Source organism: Salarias fasciatus, chromosome 1, assembly GCF_902148845.1.
Source record: "Salarias fasciatus chromosome 1, fSalaFa1.1, whole genome shotgun sequence".
Classification (NCBI taxonomy): domain Eukaryota; kingdom Metazoa; phylum Chordata; class Actinopteri; order Blenniiformes; family Blenniidae; genus Salarias; species Salarias fasciatus.
The window spans coordinates 9762573-9782875 of NC_043745.1; the positions used below are offsets into that span (position 1 = coordinate 9762573).

Here is a 20303-nt window from a genome sequence, read left to right on the forward strand (position 1 = left end):
CCTGCAAGGAAAAACAAAAAATCAGCAAAAAAACCCACTTTCCATTCTTACAGAATACCAGCCAGAGCTTATGGTAGAACAGAATGTGCTCAACAAATAGAAACCAATAACGTAAAGTAGGTTAACTTGTTAATAAGCTGAGGATATGAATGAAGTTTGAAGCACTAAAGAAATGTCTGCATGATCTACCGTAGGATAATTGCATATTTTATTCATTCTTTTTCCCGGTGTTTTGATGTGCCCTTCACTGTTTTCACTGAAAGACCGTTGTGACGCCCTTTGAGCCGATAATTGTGACTTGACTTGTCAGATGGCGAGCCAACCAGAAAGGGCAGCGTTGCACAGCAATGTCTCGGATTCCTCTGTCCTTTTTAAAGCTGACAGACAATTTGCGGTGTGTTTTTTTCTGTTTTAGGTTCAGCATGCAGCACTGCACAAACCAACAGAGGTAACGCTCTTCCGACGCCGCTGCTGAGGCCTTCGCTCCGAGCCAAAGATCTGCAGCCACACACAGCGACTCACGGCTCCTCGGGAGGATTATGCCATTATAGCCGACGACTTGAGCTTCCTCGACATTCAGCAGCTTCAAGGCGAAGTCAGCCCTGCTCCCCGGACGCGCCGCGGGAACCATGGACGACCCCTATCACAACAACGTGAACCAGCAGGTGACGGAGGGCGGAGAATACACCTACACTCAAGATGGAGGGGGCCAGGACGGCTACCCCTACCAGACGGATTACCCTCCGCAGGAAGAGGACGCCGCCAGCGACGCCACCGAGGGGGCGGATGAGGACGAGCAGATGTACGAGGGGGAGTATCAGGGCGTCCCCCACCCCGACGAGATCAAGGAGGCGCGGCGGGCGGCCCGGGCGGAGGCCCGGAGGAAAGCCCGCCAGGCCGCCCAGCAGGAGGAGGAGGAGGAGAACCTGCCCGAGCAGTACGAGACCATCATGGAGGACTGCGGCCACGGACGCTTCCAGTGGATGCTCTTCTTCGTGCTGGGCCTGGCGCTAATGGCCGACGGCGTGGACGGCTTCGTGGTGGGCTTCGTGCTGCCCAGCGCCGAGAAAGACATGTGCATATCCAACGCCGACAAAGGCCTGCTGGGTAAGTCACACTGAGGCCCCTCTTCACACTTTGACTGTGTCTCTTTACATCACTGCAAACACAAGTTCATGAAAATCCCTCATAAGGTGAAAGTTTTTGAAACTACTGTAACTGTGACAATGTGGAAACAAGGGAAAACGCAGCTTTTTGAAATGCTGCTACGGCACATGTGTGAGTCGATGGGCAATAACAACAATATTTGCTTCCAGAGTGTCATGACTCCCAGTCTTTATTCTCCTGGGACTTTGTAGTTTTATAGTTCTACAGTTTTTTAGAGTCTCTGATTGTACTTTATTTTAAAGTTAGTGTTTTCAGCATGTCAGAGTGTGAACAGATGAAGAATGTCCTGGACTGGATAGAAAAAAAACCCAGCTGGGACAAGGCATCCCCCTGACCCCAGCTTCCGCCTGATCATTCATCCCCTGTGTTTGAGCTCCTCACTTTGAGAACCATTGCATTAACTTTCTGCAAGCAAAGGCAAAAAAAAAAAAAATAATAATAATAAATTATTAATAATAATAATAATAATAATAATAATAATAATAATAATAATAATAATAATAATAATAATGATAATAATAATAATAAAAGTATTCAACTGTGGAACATTAGTACTCCAAGAAAAATCTGTAAAAATCTAAACTTTGGTTTGCAGCAGCCGTTGATGTCTCAAAAGCATTAAACCTTTTGAGTTGGCTTCCAAAGAATTTTCATCTTTGTAGCTTTGCGTTCAGTTGAATCTGGATCTCACACAGCTATTTCAGAGCTGAGTAATCATTATATTTTGTTTTAATTTAAAAGCCAGTATCTGTGCTCATAAGTCCACATAACAGTCTGCATCAGTGTCATTTTGTCTCATGATCAAGAATATCTATGATGTCAAAACATCCTAAAATATTTTTATCCCAGTCATATCTGGTTGACTTAAGACCTGGGTCTGAATCTCGCTTAGAGCAGGAAATGTTCATGTTGCAATGACTTCCTGTGGTGGGCAGAGGAATAGAGCAGACAAATATAGACCTGTTAGCATCTCTTTTAATCTATTCTGATTGGCACCATCACATTGTAGGTGTGACCTTTTTTAATGTCTTCAAAATAGGTGAGTTGGCATTTAATTCATTTTTATCACAAAATTTCATAAAACTACAGAGTTTACAAATTTACATCAAAAGTGGGAGGAAAAAAATGAGGCCATGTCAGGCTAAACAGAAGCATTAATCTGTACAAAAGAGAAAAAAGAATGTGTCAAGAGAATTATACAGATTATGGCTTCATAGAAGCAGTGGACAAAATTACAGCTGAATGCATCTTTTGCGGTAAAAAACTGGCAAATAAAGGTTTGAAACTGTGCAAGCTGAAGCAACACCAAGCACCCAGAGGTGGCATGTAAACCCAGGATGAGTTCATCCTCAGAGAAAAGGAACACACGGCCATAGAATATAACCGAGCTTTATATAAGGAACAGCATCTCACATGTTGTGTGTTGTGAGGTTCCTTCAACTCTTTTTTGAAATATACAAGGAAAAAAGACAGAAAGCTTGCAGAGATATTATAATTCCTCCACAACTTCAGGACTCAATAATAAAGCTAAAAGAGCACCAACAAGATCCAAATAATAAAAGTTTGCGCTTGTGTTTGAACTCTCGGTCCAAGTTGCTGTAATATTTTAGTCAGGAAAAAGTGTAGCTCTGACACTGACTCCCTCCAACCATTCAGATAAAAACTGAATAAGTAAACATATTTCTCCACAACAGATATACAGCCTCTTGGAAACCTAGTCGAATAGCTGATTGCAGTCATCTGTCCAAGAGTTCCCATCTTTACCCGGAGAAGAGGATCCCATCAGTGAAATGATCGGCTGTTGTGTTTGGCTGGAGCAGAATCCTGCATATGTTTGGATCTGGGTGGCAGCGGGGAAAATTAGGGTGGAAGGAAATTGGAGTGTGTAACCAACAATGAGTGTCCCGATAATGTGTGTGTCCACTACAAGCAGTAAGCTGACTTGAGGGTTCCTATTGTCTTTTAATCATGTGGAGTCGGCACAGAAATCTCCAGGTTTGAGAAGTGTTGAGTAAATGAGCTTGTGAGTGTATCAGCCGGTTAGCTTTGCTCCTTTCCAAGCATTTACTACAAAAATATACAGAACTCTGTATCCAGTGTTGAGCCAACTTATCGGAAAATGTAGCCGGAAAACGTCTGCTTTTTTTTTTTTTTTTTTTTGTGCGGGCCACTAAACTGCAAATTAAAGCTCCTCACCTTATTTCCCAGACCTGGTGTGAAGCCGGGCGATGTGGCAGATTGCACATCACTCATTTCATCTCAGCAACAGGCTCCTGGGATGAAGCATTGCGAGAGATTGATGAGGAACCCGGTAGTGATTGCATTCAGTGTGTGTTCCCAGGCTAATATGGAGCATGTTGCAGCAGTCAGAGATCCTGGCGGCCCGCGGCGCCCGGTGCAGAGCTGTCAGACACGCTACGGGCCGCTGACGGGCTGCGGTAGCTGGAGGAAGGCCCCGGCGAAAATGAAATCACAGCGTCTGTTTGTGCAGAGCGGGAGGAGAGCGCCCATCATTGGCTGAGAATATGAAGCCGATCTGCAGAATGATCCTGTCTGATTCATGCTCATGCTCTGTTCGGCACACACACGGGAGCAGAGATGTGTTTAATCTTAACCTTCGCCTGGGATGGCGGAGAAACTCTCAAACCTTTTGTTAAAGCGAGGAGGCTCGCTGCACTTACCTTTAATGCTGGTTATGTTGTCTAATCTGCAGAGGGAAGATAGAAGGAGTTCATATAGTAGGAGAAACGACGCTGGAGGCAAAGAAAATAAAGTTCTGCCTGGTTTTAAATCCCACTCTTGATTCTATTTCCAACTATCGTGAACAGCAAGATTGCTAAACTTGCACTGCAGCTGATACATTTCTGGAATAAAACCAGACTGGCAATTAAAAAGGTTATGCATAAATTATGAGGTGGTTTTATGGTTGCGGCCTCCTGCTTTGAAACTCTTCACTCTGAGTGTCTTTGCTTTCACGGCCGTGCTGCTATTGCAGAGCGGCTCATGGATTCATGTCACTCCTTCAAAACATCTGTACCGTGAGAACTTTCACTCTTCTGAGGATATTTGGTTTTCTTTGAAGAATTTGTAATCTGAACATTGCTGACTTCTTCTTCTGTCAAGTGAAAAAAACATCCAAGAAAAAGTAATTTGCTTTTCTGACAAATGTTTCAAATCAGCCGGTGGGAATAATCAGTGATTCCTAAACTTTAATTTTTATGAGGAGCCCCTGATTCATCAAAATATCAGAGGCACTTTTTCAAACACAGAACGTTTTCAAGTTGAGCTTTGTGTGTCCGTTCACACGGTAGTGTTTTTTTACAGCGTATTGTTCTCACAGTACCCACTGGCGGCTCGACAGCAAGACTACATTGTTTTCCATTTTTCTGCTGTTTCTGTATAAACAGAGTTTTCAAAATATCACTGTGGAAACTCAAAACTGCTGTGAAACAAAACAGGAAAAACCTCAGGCTGACCTGTGGTGTGTGACCTATGACCTGTGGCTCGTCAAACAATTCATACTGCTTTTCTTCAGGCTAAAATTGTGCTAAAGAACTTTATAAAAAATAAATCAACTAGTTTCACTCCTAAAAAATATGGAAATTGCACATTTAATGGCTAATTAAGAAGGATTGTCAAACAAATCAGAGATGATATTTAACCAAATAAATTCATGCAAAGCCAAATATACCCTGCTGATGTGACTTACTAAAGAAAGTCAGATTTGAATAAGAGCTTCATGTTCTAGCGTGAATGACAGGAAACTGGCCAAGGAGTGAAAACTGGCTTCTTCCTCCTCTTATATTTACTATTTTTGCTCAATTCCTTCTGTAGCGGCATCAAGACAAGATGAGAAGTCATCTGCAGAGCTGCTGTGCTGAGAGTCAGTGTGATGGTCGGGGGAATGCCTTTTCCCAGCAGGATGAAATAATCTTGATTAAAAAGAATTATTGGAGGGCAAAACTGTGAATTATTTATTCAAGCCGCATATTTGTACGACTGAAAGTCTTGTAGGAGTAATAGAGATTAAGTAAAATCATAAAATATGGTTATAAAATCATTAGTGTAACAAGAGCAGATGATCACATATAAAGAAAGATTCACCCGGAATTTCATACTGAAAGCATCTAATGATCATGAGAAGAGTTATGCTTTCTGTTGCTGTATCAAGCTGTTGATATTAACATCACAGAATGTGACAAAGATGAAGAACTTGGTCATTTTATGGGTGCAAAGTGGTTAAAATTCTCCAATACTAAGAAGGCCTGGACTAATGAACGGTGTCATATAGCAATATTAGCAATGCAAAGACAGAATAATGCCCCATAAGCATTTCTTTCTTTCAAATTTGCTTAAACGACAGACTAATACTAGTGTAGTGAGGGTACATTTGAGTCAGTGAACTGCTCCTGCAACAAGTTTCCCTAAAACTCAATTTCAGTCATTTTCAGTTCCATCCAGCTAGAAACTGGGGCAACTTTTACTACCTGAACAGCCACCAATCGAATGCATGCTGTTGTTATTGTTTGAATATATGTCGAAGCCTCTCTAAAAGTCTTTCAGCAGCTAAAGTGAAAGATGTTGTTGAGGTAAAGAGAGACAGAAAGGCTCCAAAAGTGGTGAACGCTTTGTAGATGAAAATAAATGCACATAAAAAAGGTCATCTCTGTATACAATAGAGTGTATATCCGTGCTCTCCGCAGGCTATGATTCATATTGAGGGACCTACTTTAACACGGGGTGTTAGCATTTCTTCATTCTTCACAGATTCATTTATTGAGCACAACAAAAAAAAAACAAGCTTTGTTGTTGCATTTCCAGCAGATTAATTCACCTTTTCCTCCAGATGTGACAAATGCACGAACAGTGCTTTCACTTGTAATACTGCGAGGGAAAGATAAATCCTCCCTTCCCCTCAGGGGATCCGGCGTCTTCGTGGTGTTCAAGGACGCCTCGGCAGGCTCCCTGCAGCTGGGACGGATCCCGGCCTTCGGCTGAAGGACACCGGGCCGTCCCTTCAACCTGTCCACGCAAATATCCAAAGCACACACACGTCGCCTTCAGCGCGGGGCTGGCCGAGGCATTAGGCCGACATGGCAGCGTTGACTCTCTGTCTCCCGGGGCCCCGAGCGGCCCGCCGCTGAATGAGCGTGCGGGAGCGGCGGAGGGTTTGGCCGGTCGAGTAATCCACCACCAAGGTGCACACTATGGCTCCACGTGCCGCTAAGCTGCTTAGGCCCGCTGTAATTAGGGCTGTGTAGTAAAAACATGGAGCGGGGAGGAGGTGTGGATCGTACGGGAGAGGATGTCTGAGGTCGTGGGTTTGAGTCCCGATACAGGAGACTGGATCACTCTGGATCACTGTATCTGAAATGGTTCCTGAGGAGGCAGAGTTAAAACACTCCTTCACCTTAAAAAAGAAAGACGTGATGCAGCATGAACCTGCAGCCAGAGCAGAGAGGAGGAGAAGCTCAGATCAGGTTAGATGGAGGGGTTTCTTGGGGACAGGAAGTGGAGCGCTCCGTCTGCGGCGCCTTGGCAGCTCTCACGCTGTGTGAGTCAGGGCTTGGATTTTCCCTGTGTGTCATTATAAATGTTCAGGAATGTTGATGGCAGCTCGCATGTGAGGATGCATCACACAGGAGGAGTACAGTAACAGATGTGATGATTTCTTCTGCTGCTGGAGGCTCATGTGAGGGTAAAGGCAGCCCCCTGGTGGAGAGCATGAATACTGCATTACAACGAGAGCCGACCAGGGTGCAATGAAAACTAAAATCAGCCTAAGACAGATAGTCAGACATATGTAGGTTAAAAAAAAAAAAGTACATTGCAGCATAGAATAATACCTGTTGTTGTAAAATACAGTGAAATGTCCTCAAGCCGTATGACTCAAATTTGTTTTTTTGGTTTTTTGGACTGTCCAAATCTGCTCACAGCTCTGAAATCGTGTCTGCAGCAGGATTTCTTCCCTTGTTAAATACTGACCTTTGATTTTTTTGATTCAGATTACAGGTTACACATTTGATTTCCTTGCAGGTCACTGAGTGAAATGTGTTTGTTTGCAGGCCTGCTGGTCTACGTGGCCATGATGGTGGGAGCGCTGGTCTGGGGTGGTCTGTGTGACAAAATGGGGAGGAGGAAGTGTCTCATCTACGTCCTGACCATCGACCTGGTCTTCTCCTTCCTGTCCTGCTTCGCTCAGGGTTACGGCTTCTTCCTCTTCTTCAGGTTCTGCTCCGGCTTCGGGTGAGAGCATTCCTCATTCACATCTGTTGTGATGAAACAAACTATTTCTCCTGAACACTGTCCACACAGCTCTAAGTTCTCTTTAAAGAAGATATTTGATAGTTTCATGTCAGGTTCTCCATGTTTGTTTAACTTCTTTAGGTTAAATGTGGAGTTAATTGCCTTCAGAAAGCTGACATTTACTGTATTTGTAATCATTTTAAAATGAGACAAACTGATGTCAAGCACATTAATGGTGCATCCAAAACAAATATACACTGTCTTTACTGCTACTGTTATACGACGATCTCATTTAGGGATTCAGGAAAATATCTCACCTACTTCCATCTCAACTGAAGTCAGCTGCTTGATTTTGTTAGTTCCAGCTTCAGGAGTTCTGGTCTTCTCTCTTCACCTTGCTTCCATCTTGATCACTTCTCCCTCTTCATCATCTATTTTCATATGTATTTGTACTCGACTACTCGTGGCAATGGATATGAACCAGTCACTGGCAAATCTGACCGCTCAGCCTGCTCTGTGTCACAGTTTTTAACCTGGACGATACCAATCAGGCTGTAATAATCACCAGCAGGCTTAAATGAAATTAAACTATAGCATGCCACAAAATTAAAAAAATAGACAAACTGATACCAGGGCTTCTACAAATTCAATACAATCAATGAATTGAAGCAAAAACTACCCTTTAAAAAACTGATTAGGTGTGTTTCAATCTGAAAAAAAGGTACATTTCTCTTTGTGTCTTGGAAAGTCCTGCTGCAGCAGATATAGTCGTATATCAGCAGACTTCGCATTTACATTCTAGAGAAGAAGGAGGTCTCTACACAATTAAAATATTCACAAATCAATGAAATACAAACACATATTTTCAGCCGGTTTGGATTGTGACAAACCACTGTGGTGGCAAACCCACAGCCCTCAATGAGATCAATGCACAGGGATTTAAAAGAGCCGTGCGAGCAACATAATCAGCCACATATGATTTTAAACAATGCAGACTGAGGGGGCGGTCATTATGCTGGGGCAGGCCAACTGTTGCTGAGCCCTGCTATATATTTAGATTTCACTCTCATAGAGAGAGTCGATTTGTAATTACAGCCGATGGCCTTGTTTTGTTGCTTACACTGAATTAATGTTTCCAACAAGTATGGTCAAAAGCTTTTACAACACAGGGCCAATCAATTGCATTTAATTTGTGGCCACATGATTACTTCTGTTAATGCTTACACAGATAAAAAGGGCTGTGCATCTGCTGAACTGACCGCTCCCCTCAACAACTCCTCTGAACTGTAATGCTTCATTACAACCCGCCGCCTGTTTAATGGGCTTTATTATTCTCTTTTAGTTTATTGCCTTAATTTAATTGATATTCCAAACAAAAAAAACAAGCTCATCTTTTGTGTCTCATTGGTCTGTTATTACTGCGAAGAGAGCCGGGCCAGTATCTCGGCCTTCAGCTACATGAAAAGTGTTCAAAAGTGTTGTTAAAGCCTTTAAACCATTGCCTGCAGGACCAATGGAGGAAAATTACGTACAATAAAAAAGGGTTTTACTGCAGAGTCTCCTCCACCTGCTGTCATGTGCAACATGCTGGCACGTGCCACAGCTCCGTGCTGTTCATATCACCTCAATAACATCCGAGCGCACAGTGCACACAAGGAGATTTCTGTTTATTTACACCAACAGAGCATTTCTTTATTACACTAATTAAAAGAAGTGAACGATGCTCTTTGCTTGCTTTTCATTTCCCTGTTTATTGCTCAGCTCCCTGCTGTTGCCAGCACCTTGCAGCGAGGCTGTTGCTTCGCCCCGATTGATTTTGCAACTCCCAAAGACGCATTCCTCTTCATAGCGCCTGCAGCCTGAGCTTGGCCACACATGTAATATTGATGTTTTTTTTGGTTAAGCCAGAAAAATCCAAGGGTCTTAAGATGAAATTCTCAGTTGTTGCAGATTCACGCGGGGAATGAGGCTCATGAAAGTCATCCGCAATCACGCCTGCACTGGTGCAAGTGTTTCAGTGGTCGATATCAGTTTGGAATAAGGACAGATGCACAAAAAAGGGAAAGAAGGAGATGAGACGCAGCTGAGGACAGGAGAACATGGAGGTGGCGACAATGAGTACATAAGGTTTGACTTTATTTGACACCATCGGCAATCAGATGTGGCATTTTAGGATCTGTGTAGCTTTTCCATCCATCCATCCATCTATCCGCCCATTTGTCCATCCATACATCTATTCATCCATCCATCCATTCTCCCATCCATTCATCCGTCCATCTGTCAGTCCATCCATTCATCCTTACGCCCATTTGTCCATCCATCCTTTCATTCATCCATCCCTCTGTCCACCCATCCATCCGTCCATCCATCCATCCATCTAATAATCCATCCATCCAATAATCCATTTGTGTGTCCATCCATTTATCCATCCATCCATTCATCCATCCATCTGTCCTTCTATCCATTAATTTGTCCATCCATCCATTCTTCCGGCTGTCCCTCTGTCCATCCATCCATTCATCTGTCAGCCCATCCATCCATCTATTTGTTCAACCATCCATCCATCCATCCATCCATCCATCAATCCATCCGCCCATCAATCCATCATCCATCCATCCATCCATCCATCCATCCATCTATCCATCCATCATCCATCCATCCACCATTCCACACCGTTCGCCACTGTTTTTCTCAAGTTTATTTGGGGACAAAAAAGAAATGCAGTGATCTGCAAACAGAATAAAGGAAACAGCTCGAGCCGAACGGATGAAACGCACTGATGCAATCACGCCCTCATTATTAACACAGACAACTTCCTGACCAGCAATCTCCAGCCACAAATAAATCACTGGGAGAATTTGTGAAGGATTTTCAAGTCATTTCCTCTCTAATTGGAACCAATACTAAAACTGTGGTGTCAAATAAAATATTATAAAAGGAAAGAAAATAACAAGGTCGTAAGTGTAATTTGTGACAGCAATGTTGATTATATTGGAGGCAGACATCTGTTGAAAATAACTTTATTAAATGTGAATCAAGGAGAACAATATCATACACATGCATTTACAATTGATCAATTAGAGATACCGGTATGTATTGATTTTCATTCAATTTGTAGCCATTATGCACTAGGCACAAATATGGCGTTACAATTCAGCCAAAAGGGAAAAAACGTGAAAATTAGCACAGAATAAAATCTCCTACTGTTGCTTTAATAGTTTACTCAGAGAAATAGTTGCTTCCACTAAAGCAGAAAGTGCTGTATTCCATTTTGACATATTATTCAAACAAACCTGTAAAATTCATATTATGTAACTGTTTCAGATGTTTTGAATGCTGCAACCTTCATAACCAGCTGTGACCAATAGATGTGTTTTTGTCATTTTCTAAAATAATAAAATTAATCTGGAGCTGCAACACATTTTTAACTCATAAAATGAGGATAACACAGTTCATAAGTAGTCATAGCTAGAAAATCTGTCTTGTTTTACATTTCATTTTCTTTAGGAAAATTAAAATTACTGTTTTTGTAGGCATGTTTAACAATTTCACCCCTTTTTTAAACTTTTGTTAAACTTTTTTTTTAATTTTGACTCTTGTTAAGTTTTTAGTAGGTTTTTTATGTAAATAACTGAGGTTGTTTTAGAAATGTTTGACAATTTGTAGTGATTTTTATAAGATTATAACTTCATTTTTTTTCGTTTTTTGTACGTTACAAGCAATTTTACCCATTTTGATGGTTTTAACCCAGAATTTGGCTATCTATCTATCTATCTATCTATCTGTCTATCTATCTATCTATCTATCTTCCAGCTAATGGATAAGACTCATTTCGAAAACAGAAGTATAAGCATACTGCAGGACGCTGACCTCTGAACAGAGACAGACTTGTTGAAATCCATTCTAAGTGCAAGACTGTGATGATGAGGCTCACATGCTGTGATTCCTCCCCCAGAATCGGCGGCTCCATCCCGATCGTGTACACGTACTTCACAGAGTTCCTGCAGATGGATAAACGTGGAGAACATCTGAGCTGGCTCTGCATGTTCTGGATGCTGGGGGGCCTGTACGCCTCCTTCACCGCCTGGGGAATCATTCCACACTATGGTAACCTGCACTCTGCACATGAACAGATAGATACGCAAACACACTCAGAAATATACAGCGCAGCTTTTAACTTAGAACACTGAGTGTGTTTGTGTTTGCTGCACTTATTATTTAAATTCAATTCACCACAGGAGCTTTGTGGACTTTCTTCCCTCTCAGTCTGTGTGAGCTGGTTAGATTAATTTAACAGCGCCACTTGGTTTTTCCCAAGACAACTCAAATACACAAGTTATCATGGCAATTATGCTTTTAATTGATATTTCATACAAAAAAAAAACAACAGAGACACTCACCTGCATGCAACTGATTCTACATTTCTTCTCCTTCTGTCTGATCCTGGCGTTACTGTGACATATCTTCAGTTTTAACAACATGACGTGTTGTGGTTGTTCTCACCAGGATGGGGCTTCGCCATCGGTTCAGAGTTCCAGATGCACAGCTGGCGGCTCTACATCCTGGTGTGCCTCTTTCCAGCACTGGCTGCGCTCGTTGGCATCATCTTCATGCCGGAGAGCCCTCGCTTCCTGCTGGAGGTCAGAAACTAGTAGCTAGCTAAACAATGCAACCAGAACTGGTCTGGGGATTGTAATGGTGACGCTGAAAGTTCTAAAATCCCTAAATACAACACCTGATCAGCACCAGACTTAATATTTTATCCCAGTGAAACTCAAGGACACTTTGATTATGAGTTTAGGGGATTGGTAGACAAGCAGAAGTCTTGGCCTGATGTACGGAAATTCGAGGCTTTTACTGTCCGTCTGTATATGTTGAATAAGTTATCACATCTGTTATGGCTTTCTTGCTTATTTTTGAGTTTCTTCCAAATATACATGCTTCAAGGAATTACTAAAAAACTGAGGGTTTCTGGAGAAAAAGCAGCAGTATCAATATGGACAGGCTCGAACAACACATGGGGAAGTTTTCATCTTCTTAGAAGTTTTCCCATTTTATTGCATAACTGAGACATATTCAATATTATTCGGATTTTACAACAACAATTTGCAAATGAAAACCTCTTTGAGATAATTTGACAAATCTGTTTTCAGTGTTCTAATTAAAATAACGGACCCAGCTCCAACACCAGAGAGTGATTATATATTAGTTTCAAAATAAGTGAAATGGAGATCAGCAGAGGGCAGTGAAAACAGAGTGAAGGCGCCAGTGTCCTTAAGGTCCAGCCGCAGATTAATTAGCAGCAATTAAACACAACCAATGAGGTCTAAAATTCTCGGTGTAAAAATGGATCCCTGGAGTTCAGATAAATTCATCACAAATGAATTAGTTTGATGCGAGCGGATGTGGAAATGTGAATGGAGCAAGCCGTCGTCAACAAACTGAGAGCAATCAGGTGCAACAAAGACAACTCTGACCTACAAATGTGTTCAAAGCTTCATGGTTTTTCACCATCTTCATGAAAGATTCTCAATAAGACGGAAGCTGGGGGGGTTAATGATATAGAGTTTATCTAAGATCACATGGGAGGTGGACTGTTCTTTATCTGAACATGGCATCACTGCCACCATGAAGCATGGTGGTGGCAGCATCATGCTGTGAGGATGCTTACATGGACAGTACTTGTGTCAGTGTTGCCAAATCGTTTCCAGCCCAAACATGACGTGAAACCCGCCACACTCAATAAAAACCAGCCCAAATCTCAACTGCTGTTGAAAGTCATGTTAAAACAATAAAATTCTTTTTTGCATAATAAATAACACCTCATAAGCACACAGCAGCAGTGAATCAAGACGGACAAAAGCCAGTAAAACAGGCTCCCCAAAAACAGAGCAATCAAACAACGGTCAACACAGATTGTCTTGTCAATCTCTCGGTCATTGCCACTGCAAAAAAAATTATCCAATACTAATATGAAACATGAGCAACCAAACACCTGAATCCAACGTACTGCAGTTAAATTATTAATGAAAAATCATACAATCTGCCTGGCAATAACTTTTCTCTCTCGCTGACCCACAGACACACCCACACACACAAATGCACACACGCATGACACAGAAACTATCCAATTAAATCTGTGAATGTAGTGAATTCTCCCCAATCAAAGACAGAGGAGGGCGGCTCGTGGTGTTATCATATCGTCAATATGGCTCATATGTCAAGCCAAGTGGTGCATCGGGGGGTTTGACAAAAATGGGTGTAAATAGTTTCTAAAAACTAAAAAATATTGTGAAAACCAGGCCAAATCAACCCGCCCAATGCTACTTTTTTCCAGCCCAACGGGTTTAGAAGAAGACCAACTGGGTGGAATTCCACCCAATCTGGCAACACTGGCAATAGCAGGAAAAATCTGGGGATCAGAAGAATACCAGCATTATTCCATGCCTAAAAATAAAAGAGAAGAACAGGAGGTTAAAATAGTACAAATACACATTTCCAGAATGTACTGCAAGAAAATTATTATTGGCTTTTTTAACTGTATAAAAATGACAGCAAAAAAAACGTGAGCAGCAGCACAGTCAGCAGCAGCTATGCTATATAGAAAAAACAGTTGGGAGACTTCTTTAAGGCAAGTTAATATTAGTAATTGGTGGATTTAAAGTTACATAATTGCAATTATGGCATAAATGTTGCTTCTCAACATTGTTCATTTCATACTGTTTTAGCTGAATGAATGAACCAATACACAGATTTACTCTGATTTATGCACCAAAATGATGATTATATATTAATTTTTTTAAAAGTCTTGATTAAATATAACAATAGGAATAAACTTGATGTGAACTAAGCATGTTCAGCAAATTCTTAATTGCATATTTATCATGTTGCATGATTACATGTAACAATCAAATTTGAGCTACGTACTTCTTCATGGACTGTTGTCAAAATCAAAACATCCACTGGGTTGAGAATGTGCTGTGTCAGTGTCGTTTCCTCATCTTCATCGTCAGTACTCGGTTACAAACATGAAGCTGCGATTGGTTGAGAAGGTTGAGTCACTGCCATCGCAGCAACATCCCACTGCTGTGCAAAGCTCGCAGAGAGCTGTGAAGTCTTCACCCAGCCCCGCGTCTCCTCCAGGACATTGTCAGACCCCTGACCACATGTGGTATTGTGTTTGTATGTGACTGCTGCAGCACTCCCCCAACTTATCGCACATTTCCCCCTTCTATTAAAAGCCAGACCTAATGGGAATCTGGTTACTCGGCCGCGCGTCTGGCTCCAGCGTATGTGAGAAAGTTTGAGTGGACAGACTCAAAACCAGTGATGAAACGCTTCTATATTTAGTAATATTCAGTAATGTGTGTAAACTCCTCGTATCAAAACAAGTTTCACGGGATGCTTGTGGAAGGTGGTTGCAAAGATATTCATGCTTGTGTGCGTGTGCGTGTTTTCAGAATGCCAGACACGACGAGGCGTGGATGATCCTCCGACAAGTTCATGACACCAACTGGAAGGCCAAAGGAGAGCCCGAGAGAGTCTTCACTGTAAGCCATTACTTCCAGTTATTCCCTACAGGTCGTTTAGCCCGACTGTCTGCTTTGTGGTGCTTGATTCCAGTTCAGATGTCGGACATCTGTCTCCTACTTTAAACGTTATCATCCATACTCTGAATTTGAAGTTGACTCAATGATTCATCTTACATAAGAGCTGATTGCTCATGTGAATGGGATTGATCATATAAAGTTGCCTGAGACTGCTGAATCAGTAAATGTGCTTTATAAGTAAAGTCCATTTAGGTTTTTGAGCAGTCAGAACGAGGGGTGACTTTAAGCTGCAACTTTGCTTCTCAGAGCAACCAATTAACCGTTTGTGTGAACAGGCGCAATGCATCATGTGAAATCAGCTGTACGAAGGGGTTTGAAATCAGAAGACACCAGAAAAATAAAGGCAAGAAAAACAAAGGCAGTAATACCTCCGTTATACATAATACTGTTCAAGAAAATTACAACATTAATTTCGAGGACAGCAGTGAAGATGCACCTCTTCAACTGGTCCACCATGAATCTTATCTACGGACTTCATTTCAGGTATTTTCTATGTTGCACCTCTGACTTGAGACCGATTGAGACTGATTTTTAATTTGGAATTTTTTTTTTGTTAAATTTAGTGCATAGTTATCTAATGAAAATGAATCTGCCTATAATTTGGTTGATTTAAAGTTTGAAGTCTGGCTTCTAGCTTTTTTTCCAGGTTCTACCCCTTCATGCTCATAGCTGTGACTTTCTTCTCCTCCAGTATGTGCATCAGTGAATATGTCCACAAAATGTTGATCTACTGGGTTCCTGTGCTCATCTAATTGATGGTTAAATGACAAATTACAAATAAAATAAGGCGGAAGGCTGGAAGGTGGACTCAAGATGCCAGACACCGCCATTAGTGGAACAGGAGCTCATTTTATTGGACCACAAAAAACGAAAATCAAAATGACCAAAACTCCAAAAACCCAAAAATCACAGGAGAGTAATGCTGACATAACAGGAAAATGTTTCTGTCATGTTCTCTGGGCCACAAAGCTGAAATTAGCATCACTAACACAAAGGATTGGTTGATGTTACAAATACTGTTTGCAGAAGATGAACTGTTCCCCAAATGAGCTACATGTGTAAATATTGTCAATAACTTAGACGGAGGCCCGGATGAAGACAGACTCCTGTTTAAAAGACTATTCACTGGTTTGAACAACATCTGCCAAAGCTTCACAGTTAAATGCCACCAGGGATCACTGCAGCGGAGACGGGCTTTATTGTCTCTGCCAGCCTCACTGCCTGTACCTGGAAGAGCCAACAAAGCCAAAGAGCTGCATGAGTCTGAGACAGGAGGAGTCCAAACCTTCAAGTCAAATTTGTTATCAATTTAGAAGACAAAGTGCAAATGTGTGAAGAAGAGTGAAAGTGTAACATATTAGTTCATTTGGAGAGATTTCCAATAAATGTCAGGAGGCTAATGTCCCTTCGGCTGAAATTACACCAGCTGAAAAATAACAATGTGACACTGTGATATTGTGCGATGGAGATAATCTGCTGTATATCTGCTCTTCTTCATCTACGCAGGTGACCAACATTAAGACTCCGCAGACCCAGGAGGACGAGTTCATAGAGATTCAGAGTGAAACAGGAACTGCCTTCCAGCGCTGGACCGTCCGGCATGTGACCATGCTGCAGCAGGTCTGCAGATTCCCCCCAGAGCAGAACAAACAATGACACAACTGAACGATGCGGAGGGAGGAATACAGTACAGTTTGATCTTATCGGAGCCAGAGGATCAAAAAAACGATAATACAGTCATATAAAGACATGCCCATATGTTAGTGTTGGGTGGGTGATGAAAGATGTCTGTCCTCCTGTTTCCTCCTGCAGGTGATGGCCAATGTGATGTCTCTGTCAGCTCCAGAGCTCAGACTACAAGGCCTCTTCCTGGTCATCGTCTGGTTCTGTTTGGCCTTCAGGTAGACTCCTTGTCACCTGTTGAAAATTGATCTGAAAGTTTCACATAAAACTCTCCTCGTCCCTGATCTGCTCAATGCACTGATTTTGAATTGCTTCTCTATACTTCTGTGTCCGTCAGCTACCACGGGCTTGGAGTTTGGTTCCCCGATATGATCAAGTACATGCAGTATGAGGAGTACGAGTCCAAGGTCCGCGTGTTCCACCGAGAACGAGTGGAACGGTTCCACTTTAACTTCTCTCTGGTCAACCAGATCCACCGGGAAGGAGAATATGTCCATGACAAGTATGACACCACCCCCATTCAGATAAATTCCACTTTCAGTTTGTTTGCATTTTCCTCTTTATCGACAAAGAATAATATACTATGACTGAAATATTGGCTGGCATTCAGCATGATTGAATGAAGCAGTGAGCTCCCACTAATGAAATGTGATACCGTGGAGTTGGACATGACAGCAAATAACTCAAAAGAGGGGAAAAATACTGATAATGGTCAGACACGACTCAACTGAATATCACAGGGGTACAGTGATCATATCTTAAAATAAAGTACACACAGCGGAAGAAATGCTTCTCACCACAGTAGCAGCGACATCTCTGCCAAAGGCTGAAAATGTTTTTAAATAAATACGTGTTTGGAACAGACGTAACATCACTGATATTTGTTATTTTCTTCCTTTTAGATTTGCAAACATTGAGATCAAGTCAGTAAAGTTTGAGAGCTCTCTGTTTGAGAACTGCTACTTCGAAGACATCAAATCAACCAACACCTTCTTTGAGAACTGCACCTTGAAAAACACCGTCTTCTACAACACAGGTAGTCCTTCGGGCTCCTATGAAAGACTGTTTCAGTCGAAGCGACACGTTCCTTCCTGTGACTCCCTGCGTCTCCCTCTTTCCAGATCTATGGCAGGAAAAGTTCAAAAACTGTCGGATGGAGAACACGACCTTCCTCCACCCGAAGAAAGGCTGCCACCTGAACTTCCAGGAGGAGAATGACATTGTCATCTACATGGTCAGCTTTTTAGGAAGTTTGGCGGTGTTGCCTGGCAACATCATCTCGGCGCTGTTCATGGACAAGATAGGCAGGATCCGAATCATAGGTGAGATCTGTGTGTGGACTCATGACCAGAGGAGACGGGCGTTCAGGTGTTTGAGTGTGTCTCCATGTGTGTGTTCACGTCTGCAGGTGGCTCCATGCTGGCGTCGTCGGCCTGCACCTTCCTGCTGCTCTTGAGTTTCAGTCAAGGAGCTGTAATATGCTGGCAGTGTCTCTTTTACGGCGCCAGCGTGGCGGCGTGGAACGGACTGGAAGTCATTTCAGTGGAACTCTACCCCTCGTCTAAAAGGTACAGGCCAGCTTTAAGCGGCCGGTAATTCCAGCGTGAACGTCACCCGACCGCAGTTCGTTCATAACTCGAGCGTTTTCATTTAACCTTCCATTCAGTGAAGCCCTCACCCAAACTTCAAGTGTCCGGTACGAGCTTAACAAGTGTGACTGCACACAGCAGGACCAGCAGGCTTTGAAGTCCTGCAAATGGAGAGGTGGTGCGCGTGTGTGCGTGTGTGCGTGTGTGTGTGTGTGTGTGTGTGTGTGTGTGTGTGTGTGTGTGTGTGTCCACAAAAAGTAAGCAGAGTTCAGTGAAAAACATTTCCAAAGTGTTTTCCCGCGCCTCGAGCCTTCTTCTGCATCCATCCCTCAGCTTCAGCAATGAAGCATCAGGATGTGTGGAAGCTAAAACTACACACTGAAGTGTCGTACACTATAGTACACATGTGATTTTCTTACTCTAGCAAAAATAATCTCTCATTGATGGGATTTCGTCTCCATCTTGAAACGTGAAACAATTTAAATATCTCAACTATGATCAATTAAATGAAAAGTTTTCTTTAGTCTTATTATATATAATAGTAATATTTATGTAAATTGGAAAGAAAAATGATAAGCATGCCAATATAATTTGATAATAAAATGATTAAAAAAAAAATTGCTGCTTTGCATCAGTGTCCAAATAATAATAATAAGAAGAAAAAGGTTTTTTTTTAAAAGTACATGTTTCCTCAGTGTTCAGGTTTGCGAGCTTCACAGTTTGAATCCATATGAAAGGTTGGACAATCAGCCAAGCTGTGGAAAATGTCTACAATTTGTCAACAGTCAAGTGAAGGGAATAATAAATTCCATCCTATTCAAACACTGTCATGGTTGACTTTAATTTCCCTTTTGTGAATTATTAATATTCTTTAAAATTCAACAAATTGACAGATTAGGTGGCCAATCACAACTAGCCATCAGTGTTACTCCCCTGTTAAATTTTATCAACACACGCTGACTTCTACAGTCTTTCATTCATTCATTCATTGTCCATGGGCCAAAAACAGAATCTCTGCGCACGTTCCACTCACTCCTTCTTGGTCTTTGTGCCTCTGCAGAGGGACTGCTTTCGGCATCCTCAACGGGCTCTGCAAGTTTGCGGCCATCGTCGCCAGCTTCATCTTCGCAGCCTTCATCGGGGTCACCAAGATCATCCCCATCTTCCTGGCCTTCGCCGCCCTGGTCTGCGGAGGTCTGGTGGCTCTGAAGCTGCCTGAAACCCGGGAGAAAATCCTGTCTTAAAAAGCCAAACTCTTGCAGCCTCCTGGCCTCCACACTCAGTACAGCCAGGAGGGAAGGGGTGGGGGCCGCGATGAAAGTACCAGTTTCTTCAACTGAGACAGAGAGACGAGGAAGGGAATCGAAGGCCGTGCTGTGCTAGCTGTTTCACGGTGATATGATTACAAATAATGTTGAAACCTGTCTGGTTGCCTACATGAACCTGTGGTTGCTTTCTGTTCCCTCTGTGAGCTCCTCAGGCTGCTCAGCGTGTCCTCCCATCATGTAAACGTAGTTTTCCTCCCCCTCCGTCCCCCCATCCTCTCTTCACACGCACACACACACACAAACACACTCACACTCACACTCACACTCACGGCATAGAGACTTTTGTTTTGTTTGAGGTTTGTGTACAAGATTTAATCTGAGATGAAAAACGTGTCTGTACTTGAAAGAGTGATGTGCGGTAGTTCATGTTACCATGTCGTGCTTTGATTCCGTTCCCTCTTTGGAGAGACAGAGAAGACTGATAGTGATGACTTGAGTTGGGCTGGAGTCTTGTTCTTCTCACAGCTGCATTAATCCCGTCTCCATCTTTCACCTGCTCTCTGTTTATTCCCCGTGTGTCTGTTGTCTTCTTTAGCTGTCACTCCATTTCTTCTTTGTAGACATTAACCTGGACGGGTCGCTCTATTAAATGTAGGAGGTATTTGTGTCTTTTTTTTTTTTTTTTATTCAATCCATTTCTGTTTGTTTCTCCAAGCCAATCCAAATCCGACCCGACTGGA

General features: G+C 42.4%; 1 protein-coding gene across 1 annotated transcript; it reads left to right on the forward strand.

The window, feature by feature from the left end:
* Positions 1-503: 503 nt before the first annotated feature.
* sv2ba (synaptic vesicle glycoprotein 2Ba) lies at positions 504-19651 on the forward strand. Its single transcript, XM_030097413.1, has 12 exons — positions 504-1107; positions 7233-7413; positions 11369-11520; positions 11920-12053; positions 14874-14963; positions 16530-16643; positions 16836-16924; positions 17044-17208; positions 17609-17742; positions 17828-18028; positions 18115-18274; positions 19356-19651. The coding sequence occupies exons 1-12, from the start codon at positions 630-632 to the stop codon at positions 19537-19539; spliced, it is 2082 nt and encodes a 693-aa protein (XP_029953273.1). The 5' UTR covers positions 504-629; the 3' UTR covers positions 19540-19651.
* The last annotated feature ends 652 nt before the right edge of the window (positions 19652-20303 follow it).